A 26,393-nucleotide genomic window follows, 5' to 3' on the forward strand; every position below is an offset into this window, starting at 1 on the left:
TATAGATGCAAGGGAAGACAGTGTAATTTTGCCACTGTATAAATCATTGGTGAGACCTCATCTTAAATATGCAGTACAGTTCTGGGCACCACTCTATAAAAAAAATTAATTTGGAACTAGAAAGGGTTCAGAGAAGGGCGACATAATTGATAAAGGGTATGGAGTCATTAAGCTATGAGGAAAGGTTAGCCAGTTAAGGCATGTTTACTTTAGAAAAGAGGCATCTAAGGGGAGATATGATTACTATGTACAAATACATTAATGGTCAGTACAGAGATCTTTCATGGGAACTTTTTTACCCAAAGGACTATACACAGGACACGTGGTCACCCCTTAAGGTTAGAGGAGAGGAAATTTCACAACCAGCAAAGGAAGGGGTTCTTTACTGTAAGGGCAGTCAAAATATGGAATTCATTGCCAGAGAAGGTTGTGAAGGCACATTCAATAGATATGTTTAAGAAAGGGTTAGACAAATTTTTAGCGGAAAAGTGTATCCAGGGATACGGCCGTTTAATTAAAATGAAGGATAGTACTGGATATAGGGTAAAAATAGGACTGCAATATTGGGTCTGGGGGGATTTTCACAATTGAAACAGATTGACGGTTGCTTACACTGGATCAATTTCAAATATAAGTGCAGGATCGCAGGAGATCCAAAATAGGTTGAACTTGATGGACTGGTGTCTTTTTTTTTTTTTTTTTCAACCTCATCAACTATGTTACTGAATACAGCAAATAAATACTAATTGTGCATTTAAATATGCAGAGGTTGTGTTGACTTGTATTCACTTAGAGATTCACTTAATTTATTCAATTTGTCCAAGGCTGCCCAAACTTTTACATACACCTGGACACTGCGGTCCAAAGCCAGCTACTGATTGGTAAATTTTCTCCATGAGGAAGTGAGGAATAGGGCTAGGATATTTGGATTCTGTGTTGTCCAAAGGGATAACCACTGTTAAAAATATTTTCTTGTCACTGATATGACATAAAACACACAGGGCCTCCCATAAGAATGATGGGGGCCCCTGACAAACGTTGAACCCAAGCCCAGCACTTCTTGATACTTGAATTTGAAAAAATGTTATACTTCAGTGTGTAATTTTTTTTGAAAAAAACAAAACGTATAGAACAATAATATTCTGGTTTGGGGTGGCCATAAGTGCCTTCATTCTTGCAATAATTGCCCCCGAGCCCCCAACATATGTTCCCTTGTTCTCTTTTGCCTGTCTGCCAAGTCTGTCCAGAGCTGGACATCGGAATGAAGCACAGGGTTTTCACTTGTGTACTCCAGCTTTGCCAGACAATTAAGTATTATTATGCTATGAATATGCATACTCTTCAAGTGTGTGTGTATATATATATATATATATATATATATATATATATATATATATATATATATATATATATATATATATATATATATATATATATATATGCCAAAATTATATATGGAGTATGCCCAGCTCTGGGAAAGCCTACCAATCGCAGTACTCTGCAGCGGTGTCACTCCAAGTGCGTGTTCAATGATAGAAAGTCACTGAGGCTGTTATCATCTTTTCTTCTATTCCTCCTCCCAATCTTTTATAAAGACAAAGCCATGTTTACCAGTTTTGTCAACTGATTCAGTTGTAGATTTATTACCAATGTGAAACCACTAATTACTGTGTGCTGTCACGTAAATCCTGTTACTCAACTGTCAAATTGTAGGGCCTCCCTAGTCTACAGAGCAGACCAACATTGTAATTGGATGCTTAACTGATATTGCTACATAGCCTTTATGCATTAATTATTTAAAGATTTAAAAATAAGTGGAAGTTGCTCAATCAATTTATAAGCTATAGCAGGTGCTTGGAAGGGTGGGGTTATCCTGAAAGGAACAAACACACAGAGAGATCCCCCAGCACACTGCTATAGCCAGCAACAGATCTGCCATTTCTACTGTACCTCTTTGGTACATTATCTCTCCATTTAAAAACACATATGTATGGCCCAAATATATGGGACTCTCATTGTTTAGACTTAGGACCACCCTATTAGCAAAAGCGCCTTGGCGTGGCAGGATGGCTTTAACATACATTTGCAAATGTGTGCAACTAAGACTTTTGCATTTTTATCTACAATAGAAATGGCAGATCTGTTGCTGGCTATAGCAGTGTGCTGGGGTATGTCTCTGTTTAAAGATTTGTCTGATAAAGAAAACAAAAGGGTTCATTACATTTTTAATAGAGGTTACAGGAGACTATGGGCCATGTTGTGGCTTCTGATATCCTTAACACCTAAAAATACAGGCCTCATTTAGAGTGTATGTCCAACTTTCATGCACAATATTTCACATTATTTTACTGCACATGCTCAATTAAATATTGTACAACTTTGAGGTTGACGTAAGTTGCCCCCGTGCCTAAGCCCCCCCCCCCCCTCCGCCCCGTTCCCTTTTACGTCTGGACAGTAATGCCCGCCCCTTCTCTATAAGCACTAAGACTCTTAGCCTAGACCAGTTACAGCTAATTTGAGAAGACAAACAGCCATGAGCAGCACCTGGCTTTGACCGCTGTGCTGGATAGACTGTAATGGGTAAACCCACAGAATGGCCGTATCTGTTTTATTGGCTCTCCGCTCCAGCCTATTCAGCACGGAGACAAATTCCCTAGGGAAATCGGATCCGCGAAAGGAAATCCTGCTCCTGTCCTAAGAAATGTGAAAATGGTTTTAAAAAAATAATTAAATATTTTAATGTGTGGCATTGGTCCGTGCCAGCCCTGGCACCCATAAGCTGCTTGAGTATGTTGGCACTTGTAAAACTATAAGTGCCAGCATTCCCCCGGCTGCCAGGGCATACTGCAGGTAACCAAGTAAGAGTGTAATTCTGGAGATGTATTTTAGGTATACATTCGGGAGGCAAATTGTGCTTACCTCTAAATAAGGCATTATATTTTTATAATGACCTTGTATTTTAAATCCCTGGAAATAATAAATCAGGTAAACAGATTGGTTATAGTAGAATGGAATAAAATCTAGAAAAGTTGACGTGCAATGGAGGAGGAGAAAGAATTGGAAATTTAGCAAGTCTCTTTAGTGTTGTTGGTTTTTTGTTTTTTGTTTTTTGTTTTTTCTTTCTTGCCAAATGCATTGAGCTTGCCTGATTCTGTCTAATTAATAGATGGCCCACTTTTATCACATGATTTATTTTTATGTATGTTATAATGAATTGTATAGTTTTATTATAAGAGGTTTAGAATGTTTTGAGTGTATTATGATGAGATTAGAAACATTGGAAGTAAGTAAAGGAATAGCTGCTATGAATGGTAGTTGCTGTTTTCTTCTATGTAAATTGTCCTATGGATACTCTGATGACATCCTGGAAAACTTTGTAGAAAGCCAGCGGTGAAATGTATTCAGGAGACTGATTGGATGGCACAGCAGCCCGTTCTATTCATATTTTCATAATACATCACTGCTTTCAGTTTTGATTCAAATCGTCTCCAGTGTATGGATCCCCATGATTTATGCTAGTCAGAAGGGGGTTGTTTTTATTTAAAAAAAAAGCCTGGACTACTTAAAGTTCTGACACCAGAATACACAATTTATAAAGTTATTTTGCAGAGCTTCAGTGCCACCTACCATATACATTTTATTAACATGGTTATTTCACTAGCCGGAGCCCTGTGAAGAAAGTCTGCACGGAGCAGCAGTCATGTTACAGAACCAGCAAATTAATTCCGTTCACCACTTAAAAATGGCTGCTAAGGAGGGTGTGAGTGGGAGGAGCAATCTGAATCTGCAATGCCTTTGTTCCTCCTGGTCAACCTATCCAAACCCCTGCAGAGTTTCCAAACCCCTGCAGAGTCACACATCATATTGTAGATCCCAGGGCTCTGGCCAGGGTGAGGACCATGTTATTAAAATTTTACAGGAAGTGGTAGTGCAGCTTTAATAATAATCATCTAATATATAAATGCTTAGTGGCATCTGTGTGTGGAAAAAAAAACCCAAGTTGCAGCGCCACCTGCTGGGCAGAGTTATACACTGACCTACTAAATTCTTAGTGTGTGTGGGGAGAAAAATTCAAAAAGGGCTGAAATTTGGTAGGGCTCAAACTCATTTTCGTGAGGTAATTTTACCTCATGAACACACATGTGTAGAGGCGTGCGTTAGTGTGTGTGTGTGTGTGTGTGTGTGTGTGTGTGTGTGTGTGTGTGTGTGTGTGTGTGTTGTGGAAAAAACTATTTTCTCAGAAAGGGCTCATCCAATTGACCTGAAATTTGGTATACTGACATTATTTGACAAAAAAATTAGAATAGTGAAGTCAGTTAACTTCCATCATCCTCCCTTCCCCCCGTGCGAGGGGTAGTAAAGGCTAAATTTACGAGTTGAGGGGTCAAACTTATTTTCGTGAGGTAATTTTACCTCATGAACACACATTAAAAAGGCCGCTTGCGTCGGGAACTAACGCTCTTCCCCTGAGGAGGCCTGGGCTAGGTCCAAATGCATGACAGGAAGGTTGCACCGAGGTAGCTGGATGTCTAAGACCTTAAGTAGCTTGATTTGACTAGAATGCATGAGTATCATGCACGGGTTAACTTGTATATACATATGTATGTATGGGATCACACTCGCACGCTCACACTTTCATTGCCCATTATTTAATATATACCTGTATACTTGCTTGTTAATGCAGATATCTGTTTAGCCATTCATATTGCAGCATCTCAATGCATACAAACATGCAGACATGGCCAAGAGCTTCAGTTATTGTTCAGACCAAACATCAGACTGGGCAAGAAGTGTAATCTAAGTGACTTTTACCCAGGAATGATTGTTGGTGCTAGACTGGTGATTAGAGTATCTCAAACTGCTGATCTCCTGGGATTTTCGCACAACAGTCTCTAGAGTTTACAGAGAATGGTGCACAAAACATCCAGCGAGCGGCAGTTCTGTGGGCGAAAGCACCTGGTTACTGAGAGAGGTCAGAAGAGAGTAGCCAGACAGGAAGACTGCATTATTATTATTATTATTATTATTATTATCATTTATCATTAACTTGTATCCGCTGTGCTATAAAGAAGAGCATCTCTGAACAAGCAGCACATCGAGCCTTGAAGTAGACTGGCTTCAGTAGCAGAAGACCACAATCCTGTCCGCTAAGAACGGGAAACTGAAATGCCTCCCACGTATTTTACCAGAAGTGCCCCAGACAAGCATTATTACAGCAGCGAGCCCCTTCCATATAATTAAAGCAATGCCTCATGTTTATGCCACATTCAAAACTTTTGTACTTGATTTCATAGGATCCCTGTCATAGACTTCAAACTGATGTAACGTTGCATGGTCATTTTTCCAAGGACTGCGCTTCGTCTTTGGTTGTCTGAGAATTCTCTAATGTGACTGATGTTTTCTTTAAATGACTAAAAATATAAGACCCCATTGAGTTCAAAACATTAATTTAACATGAACAACCTTAAAATTATCACAAAAAAATTAGTTTTTTTTCCTTAATGTTTTACGTCCTGTGTTTTAATGAAGTCTCTTAACTGTGGCCTGAGAAAATTCTATTTTTGTATATTTGCAAATTTTGCACTTTTTTTTTAATTTTTTTTTTTTACCTTTTTATTTATAAGATGGTACAAACAGGGTACATAAAACATACCTATACAATATATACCATAACATATCTTCAACTTATTTTAAATGGTGTTTGTAAATATAAAGGAGAGGAGAGAAAGGGAAGTTAAATGGAAAGGTGCAGGGTACGCTGTTAATATTTGTTGAGGGTAGATTAATAAATGAATTGCAGATCGTAGGTATTCGGGATTCTTAGTTAAGAAGTGTTTCCTTTTATTTCTCTCTTTCATTGTCATAACCTGTGATCGGGATCAGCTCAGAAGGGAGGCAGGAACTGAGATTACGATGGATCAGCTTTTTTCATAGTTCAGGGGGTAGGGACCGTCCTAGGGGGCCTTACTCAGGAGCTACTTTGTGTGAAGAACCATGGGGCCCATATCTGATCAAATTTAAGTGGTTTATTGTGTAAAAGAATGTTATTTTTTTTACATGCATGCAATATGTCAGACATAAGAACTTGCAGATGAGATTAAAAATCTTCATTTTAGATTTGAGACCCTCTCTTAGTACTTAATGGGGTAGATTCAATTTACCCCATTGTTCTTTAGAACAACTCGGTCCATGCACTATTACGTAATAGCTGTGAATTTCTACCGTTAGTACAGTAATTTCTCTGCTGATTATTGCTCGCAGCTTACAGAGCCAGAAGCAAAAATCCACAATGAAATTACCATAGTAACGGTAATAGTGTGTGGGCCGGTTTGTTCTTAAGGACAATGCGGGGCATTAAATCTGCCCCAATGTGTGCTAATTGCCTATAATAATAAGAAAAAAAAATTGTCTGTCTGTCAACAGATGGGGGGGAAAGGAAGCCCAATCCGATCAGTGTTTCTACTGGAAACTGTTCTAATATACATATTAAATCAAAATTGTGTTTAAAAGATAATTCTAACACTTACCTTGTTTCTACTTGTGTTCTAATTATGAATGATTCCTCTTGTATATTAGAAGATATGTGAAGGCTACAGTTGTAAACTTGCCACCTACAAGCATGGAGAGAATGTCCTCCTTCTGTTGATTGTTGCTGTTCTTTATAGCACAGAATCCTTATGATTTATAAATAAAAACAGACACAGGTCTTCCTTACTAGTGTTAAGTAAATAATGAATTTGCAATGCCCAGTTTTTCATAGAGCAGCATTACTGTTGCAGTTTGAAGCTTGTTATTATAACACGTCATTCAGAGAATATCTACCTAAGGTTGTAAATATGTTACACTGTGTTTCATTTCAAGGTCTCAGAATCCCAGCTAACTGTGAGCTTGTGGTAGGCGGAGAACCACAGTGTTGGGCAGAAGGACATTGCCTTTTGTTTGATGACTCCTTCCTGCACACTGCATTTCATGAAGGTAGGATCTCAGTTTTATATATTGTACATCATAGTAGCCATTTAGTAGTTGGTATTTTCCAGCGGTGCAGAAACAACTGTGGTTTTGGTGAGTACACTTGAATATCCACAAGGCAAAGATGTGAAGAAACCCTAAAGGTTTTATATACTATGCATATCTATAACAATTGGCAAGACTATTGCTACAGCTTCTTTTTCAGTAGATATTATCATCATCATCGTCATCATCATCGTCATCGTCACCATTTATTTATATAGCGCCACTAATTCCGCAACGCTGTACAGAGAACTCGCTTACATCAGTCCCTGCCTCATCGGGGCTTACAGTCTAAATTCCCTAACACACACACAGACACACAGACTAGGGTAAATTTGTTAGCAGAGAATTAGCCTACCAGTATGTTTTTGGAGTGCGGGAGGAAACCGGAGCACCCGGAGGTAACCCACACAAACACGGGGAGAATATACAAACTCCTCACAGATAAGGCCATGGTCGGGAATTGAACTCATGACCCCAGTGCTGTAAGGCAGAAGTGCTAGCCACTTAGCCACCGTGCTCTGTTGTTTTTGTAATAATTCCTACATGTGATTGTAAGTTCTGACGAGCAAGCCCTGCCACCCTCCGTTTTATGTCTTGACTTCTTTTGTCAACCTTTTACTTACCTGTTCTCCTTTTATGTGTGATTTGTACCTTGTATGATTTATCATACTAACCAGTGCTGCCTTACAAATGATGATGATCTGATGGACTTGCCTGAGTTATTGATATGCTAGTCATTGATCATCTAAGCAGTACTTGATACGCTTAATTAAGGGACCCTTATTTGATGTTTGCTGTCCATTAGTGATTATTTAGAGATACAATGAAAAAGTTAGATCTGATCACTTTTCTTTGCGTTCCTGTTGCTTTTTCCTTTTTTCCTTTTCCTTTTATTGTTGCGTTGTAATAACTATGCCTTCACCTTGGTTTTCATGAAATACTCAGCAAAGCGGATTCTTGTAGAGCAGTGTATCTCCAACTTTTTCAGCATTGCTCCCAATTTAAATTTTATATTTTGAATATATTTCTCTGTGAGAGTATGTGGGGTGATTACTAGCCAGGTCATATGGATTAATTCCTCCTTACATTTATAGAGCGGCACCATGATCAAAATTGTGCCTAATTTTATGTTTACAAATAATTCTACAAAAGGTAGATTGTTAAAGTCCAACTCCACCTTTAGAGGAGCAGTTGTTAATTATATATGCCTCAAACCCTTCTATATTCCTTGAGCTCACACTGTTATCTGAAGCCTAGACGGCTCATTTCGCAGGTCTCTATGTTGGAGTACTAAAGTCACTCTACGTTAGAGCTTTGTGGATTGCAGTTAGTTTGTTGCTTTATTTTTTTAAATACTTATTATCTACATACATTTTTCTCAGTCGGGCTTAGCATAAGCCCGACTGAGAAAAATCTATGGAGGTGATAATACATATTTTAAAAAAATAAAATAAAGCAAGAAACTAACCACAATACACAGAGCTCTAACGTAGAGTGACTTTAGTACTATAGAATAAGCATTATTCTATACCTTTTCCCTGTGCTGGAATAACATATTCTCGCCATTTAGTACAGAGCATGGTTTATGGGCTCTGAGTTGGCGAGTGCAGCCATATCCCCAAGTATCTTATTGCAGTGTACCTGCACACCCAAAGACTACACATTACATAGTAAGGTTGAAAAAGACACCGGTCCACGTTCAGTCTTGCAGAAATTGTAATTGTGTTAATCCAGCACAAAGCAGCATAAACCAGTGTGATGTTGCCAATTCAGGTTCACAGGGGAGATAATCTTTTCCTGATCCCTGAAATGACAGTCTCTAAATACAGCTGCATATACCATTTATTATAGAAATCAAATTCAATATATTATTTTTAATCAGGTTAGTGAATTCCACATGTGAAACCACCCATCCAGTAATGATCCTTACTGTTTGATGGGGAAACTATCTTTCTTCCATTTACAATTGATAACCCCATGTCCTCTGTATGGTCTTTCATTAGACATCTTTGCTATTGACCTTGAATTTATTTATACATATCAATTGGGTCACGTATAACTGGCCTTTTATTTGCAGTAAATAAACTTGGTTCCTCTAACCTATCTATAATTTTAGGTTTTCCATTCCCTTTATTATTATTTCCCGCATCTGAACCCTTTTTAGTTTTCCTACATTCTTTTTCCAGCGAGCGGTCCAAAACTGTATACCATGTTTAAGGTGTGGGATAGTTAAGGACAATGGTTATACTGATAATATCGCTTGCATTTATCCCCTTTACGCTAAGCCCTGTTAGTGTCCGGGGGTTCATTAAGAACACCACCCCAGGGGGTGTATGTGGTAGGATTGGGGGACATAAAAAAGACTATAATAACCAAGCAGAACTGCAGAGATGTTGAGTGCATTTACAGGCATGTTGGGATTGATATGTTGACAGTGTCTCTGTTCCATAAGTGAAACGCAGGGAGCCATAACACCTATGTCTAGAGAGTGCAAAGGACAAGGTGAATGATAAGTGACCAGATAGTGAGCTGCTACAGTACATGGGACAAGGATGGAGTGACAGCTCTTTGGTGGTCCATTAATGGACTGTTGAATTTTATTGCAACTAACAAGCAGAAGGTGTTCAATAAAGAGTGGATTATATCAAGAAATGGTCGGACACCCATGACTATGCTAACTATACTGTGAACTGTATTGATGCACTTATAATGTTCCACTATCCACTCGGCTCTCAAACTTGCATGTGCAAGGGCTCCTTTCCCCCTTTCCACCCACAGAATCCAGGGAAGCGTCTGAGCTAGCCCAAAGGTACCCTGAGCAGAAGGTAGGTGCATCGTTACAGATTGGGCAAGCAGCTTGAGCCTCAAATCCTAGTTGTATCCCTTTGTCTCGTAGCCACTGTTAAAAGAGGGGGCTGCATATATCAGGATATTATTTATAATTGTTGCCTGACTGCTACACAGCCTTCTGTCAATTAGTATCTCCATAATTCTGAATTATATTCCAATTAATGGTATAGGTATTACAAAGGCCCCTAGGTGCTTAATCTTGTACTAATGTACATTAAACTTAATTTTACCACCCAATTTGCCACCTTCTAGAAATTATTTATTATAGCAAGTTACTATCCGTTCCTTTGTTGTTAACTTGCTGTATATGCCATCTACAAGGTCATTGATAAAAAGTTTGGAAAGGATGGAGCCCAACACTGATCCCTGTGGTATATCTTTACTAACTTTGGTCCAGTCTGATTATGGTCCATTTATAACTACACTTTGTTTTCTATCCTTCAACCACTTCTTTCCCCATGTACTAGACTGTTCTATGGAACAGTATTAAACCTCTGCTGTAGAAGTTTATGCGTTGTACTGTATTTTTTATTGTCCTAAAAGTTAATTGCTCCTTGTATGTGTAATGGCGTCTTTAAGTAAAAGATGGCTAAATTAATTTATAACCAGTCATATTTAAAATGTATTATTAAACATTATGTATGAGATAATCATTCCCTACTGTTAGCTGTAAGGTTATTAGAGGCCATATGAAAGTTTTTTGCTCTGGCAGCTATTTTGAAAGAGATATTATCTTTGGTGACTAGTGATGTCAAAAATTGACAGTTCTTTCACAGCTGTTTTATACAAGTGTTCGTACCACTAGTTTTATCTAGGCATTAACCCCTCCGTATATATGTAATAATACGCCTTTATCAATGTCCTAGGTTCAGCCGAGGAAGGACCTCGAGTGATCTTCATGGTTGATCTGTGGCACCCCAATGTGGCAGCAGCTGAACGCCAAGCTCTGGATTCTATATTTGCACCTGGACGCTGAGTCGATAACGCCACTCTCTTGCAACCAAACATCTGTGCTCATGGGGGATATTGCCTCAAAGAAAAGCTTGTCTCTAACAAAAACCCATTCTGTGTATATGAACTACATCTTATGTTATCTATTTACCATTGGCTTCTCCATAGATTTATATTGTAGAAATTTATGTGATGAGGAAGCGTATGCATCGGCCATCGTGCAATTCTCTGGCATGAACGAGCAACGAACTCTATTTCACAGAGGAGAGCACTTGATATGGTCGCTAAAGACTCCTGGCGCCATATGTAATAAACAGCACAAACCAACCTTCAGCTTAAATGCTTATTGTTCAATGAGGCAGAAGCTGGGAGAGAAGCTATAGGCGCATATAGTAACATAGAAGCATTCAGGGAATGGCTGGGAAGACTCCACCATGCTTATTTTTGTTCTCCCCTTACTAAAGATTAGCAAGGACTATTTTATCTCACATTGCAGCTAATACCATATTTTTCATTCTCTACTAGAATGCAGCATTACTATAGTATGTTTCATGTTGCTATATTGTATACTTATACAACTCTGAAATACAAGTTTGGGGGATGACATAAAGCAATGTATTCCTGAGGTGAACAAGACATTTCTCCTTCAGGTTTCTGTCAGAACTGATCAACCATGTAGGATGCACCTTCTAGCCCACACAGACAAGTTCGGGTGGTTACAACCTCATTAATCACGTGGGAGAGGTCTCCCTCAGCTCAGCCATGACTAGACAAAACGAATAAGGTCTTTTATAAACAAGCTGCAGTACTGCATTATATGACAATTGTATACAATATAAAGATCTTTAACGTTTAAGTCATAAAATTAAAAATCAAATAAATAAGTGGACTTTCTTCGCTGGTCCAAGTTTCTAAAGACTTCTTTTTTTTTTTTTTTTTTTTTTAATTGCCAAATAGGAAAAATTATTAAAATGTCTTTAGATTTCTCTTAAGATGTTTAATGCCCTTGTGGGCATTGGAAGGGCTTGGTCAAGGTTATTTTTAGGGAATTTCAGAGATCTTCTATCTTTATCTGACCAAAGGGTTCTAGTTTTTCATTTGATAAATGGAACATTTCCAGTTTGTCTGTCCGGTGTCCTGGCTCTGGATTTAAGGACCTCTGTTTATGGCCGTGGTTAAAGCAGCCATTTTGTCTTTTAATGTGGATTTTTTTTTGTCTTGTACTTTCACAGTGCAACAGACTCCATTTTGTTCCGTAATAAAGAAAAAATAGAAGAGAATAAAAGCCTTTCTTTGCTATTTCCTTTTTAAAAAAAGAACCTCTAAACAGAGTATAAGAAATAGGTATGTTTTTCCTTGTGTGAAGCATGTGACTTCAGCCGGGGGAAGAAGAATTAGCCAATCGGTGCATTTCAGTTCTCAATGTGTCATGATATTGGTAATACATAAGATGTATGTTTTTATAAGTGCTGTAGATTTCAAGAAGAGGCAGACTGCTGGCTCTTTGAGTTTTGCATGTACAGAACCAATACAGAAATCTTAAACACGATGATTAAAAATATGGCTTCTGCTCTAATTATTGATTTATTTTTTACAAGTACTAGATACAATTAAAACATATTTAAATTTGAGTCCCTTTTCATTTTTTGTGATAACCTTCCTTTTAATGGGTATCCAGTATGTAATATGCACAAATGTATATGTAAAAGTTTCCATACTCTGAGAAAAGATTGTCATCATTATCTACTTTGCATTAACTATTGTCATCTGTTATCAGACATTTAAGCTCTAGAACAGGCCTGTTAAACTTCCATTACTGTTGGGATGATGGGAGCTGGATATGAACAAGATATAGGTTGATAGTATTGACTTGTCTATAAATCACCCTAGTCTCCCTTCCTGTAATTGGAACTAAAATCTGTTTTACATTCACTGGTGTATTAAGGGGAGTCCAGGTCCCTACCAAGCCAATAAATAGTTTCCAAACTACGCTGAAAAATGTAGAAAAAAAAATAGTTCCATATGCACCTACAGAGCAGCAATGTAGTTCTTATCCATTAAAGAATATACAACGTCCAATGCAGACAAGGGTGCCCATCACCTTTTAAATGAAAAACCGACACTCCCACATGATCTGAACTGTGCTCAGGTCATAAAATCAATGGGGTCATATATTTTAGGTACTTATCAGAATTATGGGTAAGCAAGCTTTTTGATTGAGTGAGGAAAAATGGTCTATCCTGAGAAAAACAGGTCTGCGTTCATATATACCAAGAAACCCTTGGCTTTCCCTTCCCCTGATATCTAAATTGTGAGCCTATAGCTGTTTCTGTGCTACAGCTGCCCTTATCCGTCTATTTTCTATGACAAAACTAGTAATGGGCTGTTATTTTACAATCTGATTACTAGTTTCGTTGCTACTATCGCATCAAGGTTCACGTTTTATAAAAAAAACAAAAAAAAAACTTCCTCCTTGTAGGTATATTTAAAAAACACATATAGAGGGCAGCACAGAAATTTCCCAGTAGTGGGGTACAATTAATGTGTGGGGTGTACAATTACTAACATGGTGTGTATTCACTCACAATGCCTAAGGAAGGGCTGAGTCATAATAATCAGGGCCGTAACTAGGGCTGTGCGATAGGGGCGACTGCCCAGGGCGCAGCGCTGAAGGGGGCGCAATTTAGGAATGTTTTAGGTTCATTTGATTAAAATTGAGAGCTAGGGGGACGGCATTTGTCTTTCTCGCCCCAGGCGCTAGAATTCTAAGTTACGACTCTGATAATACTTTGGGCTCCGTCCTTTCCTAGAACCAGATGTATTAGACCTAAACCTAACCTTTTGACTGGGACTAAAACTCTGTCACATCAACACCTCCACATAGCACCTCTGTTTTAGGAGTCTAATAAACATAAGCCTAAATGATGCCCTGAAGGAAAAATACACTAAAAGTTGATTTGTAGGAGATTATTCACAGCAACATCTCCATTATGTGTAAATGTTAAAAAAACATTTAAAAACTGAAGATATTTGTTGTGTAAAGTAGTACAGATTTCTTTGCACACCAGATTTCCTGCACTGATTTGGTTTATTTCACATTGTGTCTTCAAACAAAACGTTTTGTAAAAATTCTTAACTTTTTAATGACATAACTAAAACTAGCAAATTTAGGCAAAGTGTTAAGATAAGTAGCACTTAGGGGCATATTTACTAAACTGCAGGTTTGAAAAAGTGGAGATGTTGCCTATAGCAACCAATCAGATTCTAGCTGTCATTTTGTAGAATGCACTAAATAAATGAAAGCTTGAATCTGGTTTCTATAGGCAACCTCTCCACTTTTTCAAACCTGCAGTTTAGTTAATTTACCCCCCCAAAATGTTTCATTAAATAAGTCTTAATAGTATGTTGGTAGATTAAATGTATGTTCGGCACTGTAGGGGAGTTTACAAATAATTTTGTTTAGGTGTTATTTCAGTTTAGCTTACGAAATACATATATTTGGTGCAATTCTTATAAAATTACCTCCACCCTAATTTCACACAAACTTTTTTAATATCCTGTACAATATAGTTTTTCACTGTTTTAACTTGGGGAAGAATAATTTGAAATGCATACTATTAATGAAAAAATGTTTATTAAGAAATAAAAAAAATAAACATGAGATAAACAAACAATTAAGAAATGTAAAAAAAAAAGATTGCACATAAATATTTGCTTTACAATTTAAGAACAAAGTGCCCAACTTTACATACTTTTATCCTGAAACTATTAACATTTGTACAATTTGAACTACGCCATCTTTATAAATACATCCGTAATGAGCATAATTTAATTTTACATGGAGAATGCCTGGTGAGACAGGATTTGTCACAAGTAACACAAAACACCAATTGTTCTACTACCAGCAGACCAAAGTGTGAAAGGAACTGTAGTGTCAATGCAATGGAGTCTAGAGAGGTGCTGGCATAGACCAATATAATGCAAATGTCAATGATTGATTATTAACGGCCGGATAACAGTATTGCACTGCCCTTAGTATGAAAGTGAATGGGACTTTCATTAGTCATGCTTCAAGGATTAAATTGGGATGTGTCAAAGTGATAAATGGCATACAGCATCAGAAAGAATCCCATTAAAGTATGTCACACATGGTAACATTTCTTGTACAGTCTTGTCTTACCGCTGTCTGTGTGTCATCCCTTTTAGATTACACTCAATGACTAAGCTCTAATACAAGATGATTACATGCTTTCACTTGATTTCAATACCGTACACACTCAAACGTGGCCTCTTGTTTCAGAAAAAGGAAAGTGCCAGAACAAGAGATATGAGAACAATAGGGTTGATAATAGTGTGTAAATAAAACACTTAACCAAAGGACAAAGTGTATAGTTCTAACGAAAAAGCCTAGTCATTTTACATTCTCTAAATAAATTCTAGGGGGTATATTTACTGAACTACCGGTTTGGAAAAGTGGAGATGTTGCCTATAGCAACCAATCAGATTCTAGCTGTCGTCTTGTAGAATATACTAAATAAATAACTAGAATCTGATTGGTTGCTATAGGCAACATCTCCACTTTTTCAAACCTGCAGGTTAGTAAATACACCCCTAGATGTGTTAAAGTGATCTGATATCACTTAAAAATACTTCAGTTCCTTATGTCATGATTGTGTATATACAGCATATGTCAGTTGTGACCATGTTATAGTATCTGAAGTTTTATAGTCCATATAAAATGCTTGAGTCCTGCAGTACTAAAAATGACCAGTGGATGGCACTGCTGCCTTCTGTACATCCTCACTTGTTACTCCAGTCCAATTCTTGCTAGTATTGAAATGCTATGAAAGGAGCATGAAGCAGAGACACCCTATGCTGGTCACAGGGTACATGAAGTTTATTTTGGATGCAGTGTAATGTCAGGCTTAACTCTGTCACTTCTTTGTCCACCGTTTCCTCCATCTCTTTCTCATTTAAGGCTTGCAAGAGGAACATCACATCCAGTGCCAAGTCAACGATATGGCCACTCCTTATCTGCGTAAAACTATAAAATAAAACCAGAGTTAAATATGCCTCTTAAAGACAAAAACTCAACTATACAAAGTGTAAGGAACCTTGTAGCACTTTATTTGCACAATAAGTGTTAGTGTGCGCTCAACCTAACATTTGTTAATAGTAATAGGACTTAACGAGAACACCAACCTGTTCTAAATAGCTGAAAAATGATTGTGCACTAACTTTATATAGAAATTATTATTGCATTTGGATAATCCGAACATTGGTTTAGCCCACAAATTGTCTGGCTAAACTGTGTGAATGTGGCAGGTCTACTTAAGTTATGCCCCATTCACAACATTGTATTAGAAAACAATATTCAATGTCTCTGCTTGGGTACCTACACATATATGTAACCATATAATCAGTAATAGGGTTACTATTGTCAAAGAAACTACATTTAAGAATGGGATATGTGAATATGGTCAGATTTTGTGTGACTTTGACATTTATAGCTTATTTAACATGGTCCAAATTATTGTACACAAATAATATGTAATGGGGAAAATTAGATACCTTGAGTGTGTGATTCCATTGATGTTTAGTACAGGAATTACTGTCAATTGGTCGTCAGCTGAAACCTCCAAATGTAATTCAGCGCGATGAATGGAAAGACTGAAGATATCCAAGTCAATGTAGAAGTTGATCTCTTTTCCTCCTGCACTCAATTTAAAATCTCTTATTAATTAGCTGTCTTCATTAAACAGTCACACATCTTTCATATTGTTGTATTATATCCTACTGCAGGAAGAGCGCTAGGCTCAGGAGCTCAAACAGTTAACAGTTTCTTTATTGCAGATAATCACATTTATTAAGCCAATGTTAAGCCAATTGATTGAACAGAAAGAAAACTTATGTTTGCCATTCTCTGAAATTATTCAAAGCTACGTTGACTTACACGTGGCTTAAACCATCTCAGAAACACACCTGGGTAACTAACAGGTGAGGATGGAACATTAAAATATATATATTATAATCTAAACTGTAATGCTTTGGTTACTGGTAAAAAGGGTTAAAGTGAAGAACATACTATATCTAATGGACTGTTCATAGATTATAAATAAATTAAATTATACATTAAAATGCTAATTAGTAATACCAATATATTAATATAAAATTAGATTACATGACTGATAAATATTGAACAATGAGTAAAGCTAGGTACACACTACAGAATTTTCCAGCAACTTTTTATGCCGAGCGATTTTACATGCAACCGATGGTCCGATCGCTCGGTCCATGGACTGCATACACACTAGCCTTGTTTAGGACGAGAAAGGGAAGAGCGGACGTCCCGTTAGCGACTTTTTACAGCCATGTTGTCGTGAGCAATGACTGTAATTTCGTACTCACTGTTGTGGATCGGTCGGAAGTTTATACACACTACACAGCGGAAACGAGATTGGAACGAAAATATTAAACGGTACGACCAACCAAATGAAGCGATAATCGTCCATTTGGGCAGACTTTCGACCATCGTGTCACTGCACACACTGACCCGACTTTTGAACGAGCGGTCGTATGTCGGCAGTTTGAGCCGATTATTGGGCGAAAACAGTGTAGTGTGTACCCAGCTTTAGATAAAGGAAATGTAATGCTAAAATGTATAAACTAATGGATTTAGGAAACTAATTATATTTAATGACAGTTTAAAGTAAGTTTAGTTTACTTAAAATGAAAGCTTACTATGTATAGAAGCATACAATATAGATACTAAATCCTACACATGCAGGGCTTGCGTCATTAAGGAGAGCAAAGCATAAAAAGAGAGTAACATTGCACCTGAGCAAAACCGTTTCCCCCTCCAATGAGGGAGAGGTAAATTTAAAATGTGCTGGCAGATTTATAGTTGGTGTAGGACATGTCCTAGATCAACTTTTCAACAAGTTTCAGTGTAAAAATAAAGCTATCAAGGATTTGTGTGCTACATGAAAAAACAGCCAGTATTTAACTTATGTGCACAATAATAAACTAATTTGCATCCCTTGTATTGTAACATGGTTTGTCCTGGGGAGAACATTTATTCTTTTTTGCATTACTTTCCTTAATGACTCAGGCCTGCAGTGTTTGACATTATACCTGTATAAATACATGTAGGATGTTTAGTAGTTTTATAAGTTTAGTTTACTCGTGCAAACTTGAAGGCAAGAAAATGCCCACCAACATAAATGTATTGCAAATTGCGAAAGAATATCAAGAACCCTTACCCTTGTCTAAGGTTCCTTGGAGTCCTTTAATCCTCCTGCAACTGAATCCAAGCTTGCAGCATCTGTAGATCCTGTTCATGTACCGGAAGAGGTTCTGTTGAGGGAATGTTGGCTTGAGGGGCTCAGTGAAGACTCTGAACTTGTACACAGAGCTGAGGTCTTGATTATTCATAGAATCTTGCCAATGCGTCCACGATTGGTTCATGTGGTTGCATTGTGACCTATGGTATCTGAGAATATCCTGTCCCTTGGACCATCTGTCAGTCCTGAGCATTTCAATGATCCTTTCCATCTTTTCTCTGCTATGGCTTTCTGATCTCTGTTTCTTGATATAGTTATTAGGCTCCACTGCTCTTTCCACCATGTTCTGCTCTGACATGAGCCCATGGGTTATCCTTGGGTTCATGGGCAATGTCCAGGAAGCCTGGAGAAGGATACAGAACCACAGCAAAACTGTACACATCTCTCTCACTTTGAAAATAACTTCCCAATGCTTTGCCAGCTGGGTTTAAATACACCAGCTCACATTTCCCCATCAAAAGCCTCTTTCTCCGGACGTGTCATGAGGCATTGAATGGAAAATGGCCTTTCATATAGGATGATGGTGTCAAATCTCTGAACAATGTGTTTCTCATGCTGAGATAATGACTTGTTTGCACAGCTACCATTATGTTAATGAGAGTCCTAAGCTTTTTACTCAAGTTAAAATACACTGCATCGGAAAGACAGGGACATACGTTTTGTGACACTACAGTAAGATACTACATGCAGGAGAACATCAAATAACATTTTGTGTGTAGCCCCATGTTTAAGACAATAAATACAAGGCCATTTTTAAGATTACCAAATACTTATTTATTCATAGAAAAGGGAAATGGTGTTAATAATTATGCTAATCTTACGCAGGACAATTCTACATGGAAATTAAGAAACTGGCACACGTTAAATTATTCAACACCAAGAACAGTGTTTTGATTTTTTTAATAAGGGTAGTGATGGGATTTGGAAGAGTGATATACCTGGAAGTTTTCGCTCCTGACGGTTTTAATATTGAGAAATTGTACAGCAATACATCCCTTGTTACTGGATGTAGTGCTCAGTTTATATTCTTGTATAGCAAACTATAGTGAGCTGCCTCTAAAGAGGATACATTAAAAAGGAATAGAACTGCAATAAGACTGTGTGCAGTGGTCATGTTTGGTAGGTGTACTATATCATGTAGTAAAATTATATTGGATTTTATTTGGAATCCTTTGCATTTTATCTACGTTAATTATCATTTTATCCCAATGATATGAAATTATTTAATGTGACTATTTATGAAAATGTTCAGCTGGGAAAGCGGCTTCAATACGAGCAAAGAGCATATAGTAAAGTGATCGCAATCAAGATTACTTTACTACCAGGTTTTGACCTGGGTTATGCATATGCACATGGATGTAAGGATGTAAGCTCACATGAGCAGGGCCCTCTTCCCTCCTGTCTACCTACCTGTTCTTCTGCTCCGTGTTTATTGCATTAACCAGCCTGGAGTTTCTGAAGTATTGGTATTTGTGTTTATTGTTTTGTACTGTTTCACCCTGTATAGCGTACTGTTTGTACTGTGGAAATCTTGTGGCGCCTAACAAATAAAGGATAATAATAATAATAATAATGCACATGTGCGGCCATCTGGCCATGTAGGCTCGGGAAAACAAGTACTGATAGGTGGGAGGGGAGGAGCACAAAGCCTGTCGGGGACGGATCCGAAAATTTCACTCCTGCGATGCTCTTATTATCGTAGATTTGAAAGGCGCCACAGTGCGTTGCAGCGCCGTACAGTAGGGAAAACAGGACATACATAAAACAGGGACATACAAGGCTGACAAAATGAATATCATATATAATAATACTATAATAATACATAATAAATACATAATATATAATACTATGTTATATACATAATATAGAACAGCTAACTCCATCTTCAAATGGCGTTGGCTATCGTGGTCAAGCTGCTCTGAAAAGCTAAATTGGTCCAGACCGCAGTTTGCATTGAGAATTTTGTGGACTGCGGTCTTCTGAAACATTTATTCTAACGCAGGAGATATTTCTGACATCTCCTGTGTTAGGCTACTGTTATAGACCTTTAACTTAATTTTGTCTAAACCAAAAAATAGACGCCATTATGGTTTAGTAAAATTAAATTATATTATGTCGGGGATATATAAATAAATATATATAATTAAAAAAATTGTGTGAGAAAGGTTACAATAGAGTTATATTATTATATTCATGAGTCATGTTACGTTGGAACGGTGTTGTGTAGAGTAGTAATACTATATCATTATTTTGTATGTAAGGTGTAGAATTATATTTTTGTTCCCTCAAAGACATGTTCAAGAAGCTTTTCCGATTATTTAGATACTTTGGCTTTCATAGAACACCCCCATTGTGGACAGATTCCCTTAAGCAACAGCAAATTGTCTCTGGACTTTAAAAAAAATGAAATACTTTTAAAAATAAACACAATTTATTATTATTATTTTTTTTCTTCAGGGAAATGAGGGGGGAGAAACAGAAGGATAAAAAAAACAGTTCTTGCCTCTACTGTTATCAGTAAGATAAGAAATACGTAATACATCAATGATGCTGCACATTACAGTTAGTAGATTTCCAGTAGGTAGTGAATGGGAATAGAATTTTGTTACATTATATGGATTGCTCTGCTTAGGAATCAACATTTATTGGTTATCTAAAGCAATTAACAAGAAGTCTGGACAACCACTTCTACAAATTGCAGAGCTGGTCATTGTAAAGGTCTCTGCATGAGACAATACATCCTGATGAACAGAGGTGTGGGGAGTAATGGGACAGAGCATTGAGGGCAGGCCTGAACTTGTCACAGAGACAAGTGAAACTGGAAAAAAATAGAGAGATACATAATTATGTTTTTCCCTCTCTTAGCTGTTTATTTGCTTTAATATTAATATTTCTCCCAAGTTAGTGATGATGCAGCAGATAGTAATCGAGTCAAGAAATAGTGTAATAATATGTGTTGTTATACACAGGACTACATATTGTTGGAGTCGGTTATCTGGATCTTTCTGTAGTATACAGCAAGCTCTGCAACCCACCAGAAGGGTATTGAGGTATTTTATATTACCTCAAATATAGCATTAAGTCATTGTGTAAAAGAAATTAACGCGTCAAGCAGGGCCTTTTCGCCTCTCACCCGTTTTGGGCACCAGTGCTGATTGCCCCCAAACCCCTCGGCACTGCACCATCCTCCACAGCCTCTTCTATTCTTGGGAGTGTGGCGTTGGATTGTGACATCAAAGCCCAGTGCCATGCTCCCAGCCTACTACAAACATGGAGGAGAAGCAGCTTCACAGGTACCAGCTGCTGCCTCCATGTCAGCAGCCATGGTGACAATCAAGGCACCCTTTACACCCAAATACCTGTGGCAACCGCCTGGATTCACCTAGTGCAAGTAACGGTACTGGTGTGAAGATTTACCCAGGACAATCTAAGGTTTACCCTATTTGGCACTAGGTTGAATGGGCCAGTATACAGTGGGATGCCATACCACCATTCCTTCTACTGCTTTGATTGTAAAACTAACAAATTCCATTCACTTACATTTTCCATACCGCCACTTCTAAATTTCCACTTACTGATTTTGCATTCGAAATGAAGCAGGGGGGATTGGAAGCCACATGGGTGTCCCAGATTTTAACTTCAACATAAAGGGAGACGCACATGAAGAAGGTTCCCCACAAGAGATGCAGGGTCATAACTTAGTAATATTGGACCCTATAGCAAATTATTGAGGGACACTCTTCACCCCACCTATAATGCAAACCTCCCTTGAGAGTTATCTCTTTGCACAATTCGCATTCCCAGGTAGTAGTCTCCTAGCAAAGTTCCCAAATCCAATTGTAGTCCACAGTATAACTCTATCCCCAATAGTAGTCTCCTAAGTAATAGTCTCTTTGCAGAATTCCTAGCATAGCTCCTTATCATCACTATTAATTCTCCATCATAGCTTCCCTGAGCATGTCTCCCTGTCTTCAGAATGCTCCCCCTAGGATAAAAAACATCTATATTATTTGTCCTCTAGCATAGCCCCAAATTTCATTATTATTTTCCTAGTATAGGTCACATTACCAGTATTTCTCCTCTATCATAGCTCCCGGTTTCCAAGAATTCATCCTCCAGCAGTTCTCCCTGCCCCACCAGTACTAGTCCCCTTGTTACCTAGCATAAGTTACCATACCCAGTACAAGTCCCCTGCATAGATCCCTGTCCAAAGGTATAGGAGTCTATTTAAATTACAACACATGGAAAGTGACTTATACCTTGTCATTTTCTTATTTTTGGCCTTTTAGATGCCCCCTTAGAAAAACTGCACACAGCTTCAGGTGGCTTTTGGATTATCTTTGTTTTTTTGTATATTGGAGTCCCCAGCCCAAAATATATTAAATTATATTTATAGATGGTCCATCTTTCGCCACATAGCCCCAGGCATGTCCATCCTCATGACATTGTTTACCAGAGCTCCTCACCATTAGTAGACAAGGCCCAGTTATAATGTCTATATTTGTAGCATTACTGAAAAGCAGCAATTATTTACTTTTGGTCTTTCTTGGAAATTTTTGGATAACTGATAAATTTACCGTATGTACCATGAATATATTTGCAGAGGAAATCCATTTATTTACCTTTTGGTGTAGCCGAATAGTTCAGCCATAAAAGAAACGGACTTCCATATTAAAAATAAGTAGAACATCTGAGTAAGAACAGGACACAAGTGAGAATAATTTGCAAAATATGTATACAATATTCAATCAATAATTGCTAGTGGTTTTACCATCAAATTTAATTGATCATTAATGGTGTCTGCAAAAAAAACAAGTGGAGACTTATCCAGTAGTTTATTTGGGTAAAGGGCCTTCTAATACACAATTAAAATCAGACCGTAGATTTACATAGCTTACAGAAGTGAGCACCTGGGGGTAAGGGCTGCTGGGAGAGCAATAACTGGGTGAGACTGCAGTTCTTATACAAAACCTGGTTCTAACAGTTTAGAGTAGACATTAGACCTCCTTAAAGGCTAACTCCGCCCTTATTTAAAATTTAGCAAGGCCTTGCTTATTCTCAAATAAACATTTATTCTAATTATAAATCATCCTTGTCTCCTTTACATTGTCTAAATGTACCAGCTATAGGCCAACATAATCTTATCAAAAGCAATTAGATCTAAATTGTATTTTGTAAAATTAATTTTAACATTTCTGTCACAGTCAATGCAGAAAAATATAATTTCTCCATATGTTTAACAGTGGGGGTTATCCAAAGAGGCTCTTAAAATTGTTTGAAAGGGGGTACGCAATTTATTTTCAAGCATTGGGCAACACTAACCCCATGTTACTTTTCTTAACCTCTATTCCTCTTATGCGCTTGTTTTTTAACCTTGTGCCAAAAATAAATTGTATGGTATAAAGCACTGGTACTGAAATGGCAGACAGTGGTCCATGTCTGGGCTTAACTGCCAGCTGGCCGGACTCCATACCAGCCCCCTCTCCTACCTGCAGAGGCTGCTGCACAAAGGAAAGCTTTGGGGACAAAGTACAGTGGAGCTATACTCAAAATCCCCACAAACAAGGTCTCATTTTGGAGAGCAGAGCAATTACAGTTATGTCTCTAAGCCCACTCATGTCCTCGGACTCTGGTGTCCTGGATGGCACCTAGGCAAGTGGACCATACCATCACTTCCCAGGGGAGGGGACAGTGAAAGGGATAGTGAAAGGGACAGGTGCGTGTATATGGGCCGTGAGTGAAGACATTCGTTGTATGGATGGAGGTATTTGAAATTAAGTACAGGAACAAGATTAGGCCAAAGTTCTGGTCAAAAAGAAGAGATTCCAGTTTTACCAATTATCTATCAAATAATAATTAGGTATAAATAGTTATACAAACTTTGTAAATAGTTAACTAGATGACATTTTATCGTTGGCACTTCACCTGGCAGCAAATCCAGGTACAGTAAGTGGACTTTTACTAAAACTAGCTGTGTCACACTGATGTAAAGGAGGATGTGTGTGTGCGCAACTAATCATTTTTCTTCACAAACTTGCAGGGCAGTACTATCTGCAAATCTAGAAGACAACTTGCCAACAGAGACAGTTTAACACCTGGCCTGAAATACACTGCAGATTGTGTAATCCTTTATCCTGCTCCTTAACTTCAACCCTGAAGGGACACTTATACACATTTGCCCTGAATGAACTGAAACAATAAAGGATAAGCATTTCCCTGCGTAAATGTTTCAAACTTACTTTCAGTATTGGGTTCCACAATACTATAACTGTATTAGAAAAGATGGCTGGGTAAGAATCTCACCCAGGTGAATGGGGAGGGTATTTTAGGAGCATATTAGGTGATTTGCCTGGACGCAGCCGAAGACAATACAATTACAAAGGAATAATGCTCTAACAATCGTAGTCTAGCTTTCCTTTCTCAGTATGATTCATAAATGAAGCTCACTTCTACAAAGTTTAGCATTTAGAGAAAGTATTAATATATCACTATATTTACACACAATACTTAACCTACAGTTATTCCATTTACAAAAAGTATTTGGCCATCAAACTCAAACCTTCATCCTCCTAATCTCCTCAATATAATTGATTTAATGACATGGCCAAAATGATTGTTTGGAAACAATGGGGCTTCACTATGATGCAGTGTGCACAATGCTGTTACCACAACTAGCCAAATGTCCGCATACATTGGCTAAACTGTACTAGCAAAAGTACAGATGTAATCTGATTGGTTGCTATAGGTTACAGCAAGTTTGTTGGAGTTTAATAACAATAAGATGTTATATGGCACCAGGAATGTAGTTTTTCATGCAGAGTGCAAAAATGTACTATTTTAATAGAAAAATGCTTATAGTTCAAAATTCCTTCCTTCGTAATGGAATTTTACATGATGATTGGCTTACAGGATAATTGGCCCACCAAGGTGACTTAATTTGATTATAGTATTCATCATATGTGGCAAACACAACAAACATAGGGTCACGCGTTAATAAAGGCAAAATGCAGGGAAGAAGATTCTTCATCTTATTTAACCCCACAAACTTTATTGTCCATTTCTAGAAAAAAAAAATAACTGTAATTAGGATATTTATCACAGAGTTAATCTTTTGAAGTTACCAGCATGGAAATATCTGCAGCAACTAGTCCCATTAAAGTAAAGTGTCCTGGTCAGCAAACAATAGGTCTAATACTTTGAGGTTGTGAGCTTTGTAATTCAAAATTAGACTGACATTACAATTACCAATGGTGAACATGTAGGTGCCAAGTGTTCCTAGACTGGTGTTAACTGAAACTTGTTGGAATAACAGTCCTCTAACAATCATTTCTCAAAAGGAATCTGTACAGATGTACAGTAGCCACAGTATATGCAGGGACCTCCGATGGAAATGGTAATAGTTTCATTCCAAAACAACACAAAAAAGTTATAATCTGTTCATTCTAAAAAACAAAACCACTTATAACACAGATGTTGCTGTAACAACTTATGCGACATTATTTTTACACACCATAGACCTATAAACGGTCTACCAAGAAATAATATGTTATGTGAAATATTACCTGCAGACCTAGAAACATTTCAGGTGCCAAGGTATCTCTAAACTTGTTGGCACAAATTGTTTTCGATTTTGTGTGCAAAGCTGAATCAGACAATTCCAAACTATAACAAAAATGTTATTTTACCATAATACATTTAAGATAATGTAATACTATCAACTCTGGGAAATGTTATATAATATGGTATGTTTTTGTGCACATGTTATAGTATGCAGGTGAAAGGTTACGGGAAAGCCATAGGGTTTGTATACATGCAACTCATACTTGCCAACTCTCCCGGAATGTCCGGGACACTCCCGCATCATGGACTCCCGGGAGAGTATGGCAATCTCCCGAATTCTGCCCACTTCCTAGTGAAGTGGGCAGAATTTGGTCCAAAATGGCGCGATTCTCCACCCCCGCTGTAAAATGATGCGTTTGCGTCATTACATCACTGGGGCGGGTCGAAAATGGCGCGATTTTTGGTGCCCTGCCCCCCTCCCCCGGCAGGCTCCCGGAAGCCAACTTTACAAAGTTGGTAAGTATGATGTAACTATGTGAATACAGCACAGATTGTATTTTTATAATATTTCATTACAAATGTTTGTTTTTCAAATGTAATGTGAGGATCTAGGAATGGGGCTTAACACCACATATGTCATCTCATCCTGGTGGGCCTAATGGATTTTCCTCAGGT

At 37.8% G+C, this 26,393-nt stretch overlaps 1 protein-coding gene across 5 annotated transcripts in view; it reads left to right on the forward strand.

Moving 5' to 3' along the window:
• Positions 1–12,446, forward strand: part of ASPHD2 (aspartate beta-hydroxylase domain containing 2) — a 45,321-nt gene extending 32,875 nt beyond the window's left edge. For all 5 annotated transcript variants that reach the window (XM_075214456.1, XM_075214457.1, XM_075214455.1 and 2 more), the window contains 2 exons: positions 6,862–6,975; positions 10,731–12,446. In XM_075214456.1, the coding sequence (XP_075070557.1) occupies positions 6,862–6,975; positions 10,731–10,840 (224 nt within the window). In that variant the 3' untranslated portion in view covers positions 10,841–12,446. The remainder of the gene's footprint in view (positions 1–6,861; positions 6,976–10,730) is intronic.
• The last annotated feature ends 13,947 nt before the right edge of the window (positions 12,447–26,393 follow it).

The sequence above is a fragment of the Mixophyes fleayi genome, chromosome 1, assembly GCF_038048845.1.
Source record: "Mixophyes fleayi isolate aMixFle1 chromosome 1, aMixFle1.hap1, whole genome shotgun sequence".
NCBI classification, from domain to species: domain Eukaryota; kingdom Metazoa; phylum Chordata; class Amphibia; order Anura; family Limnodynastidae; genus Mixophyes; species Mixophyes fleayi.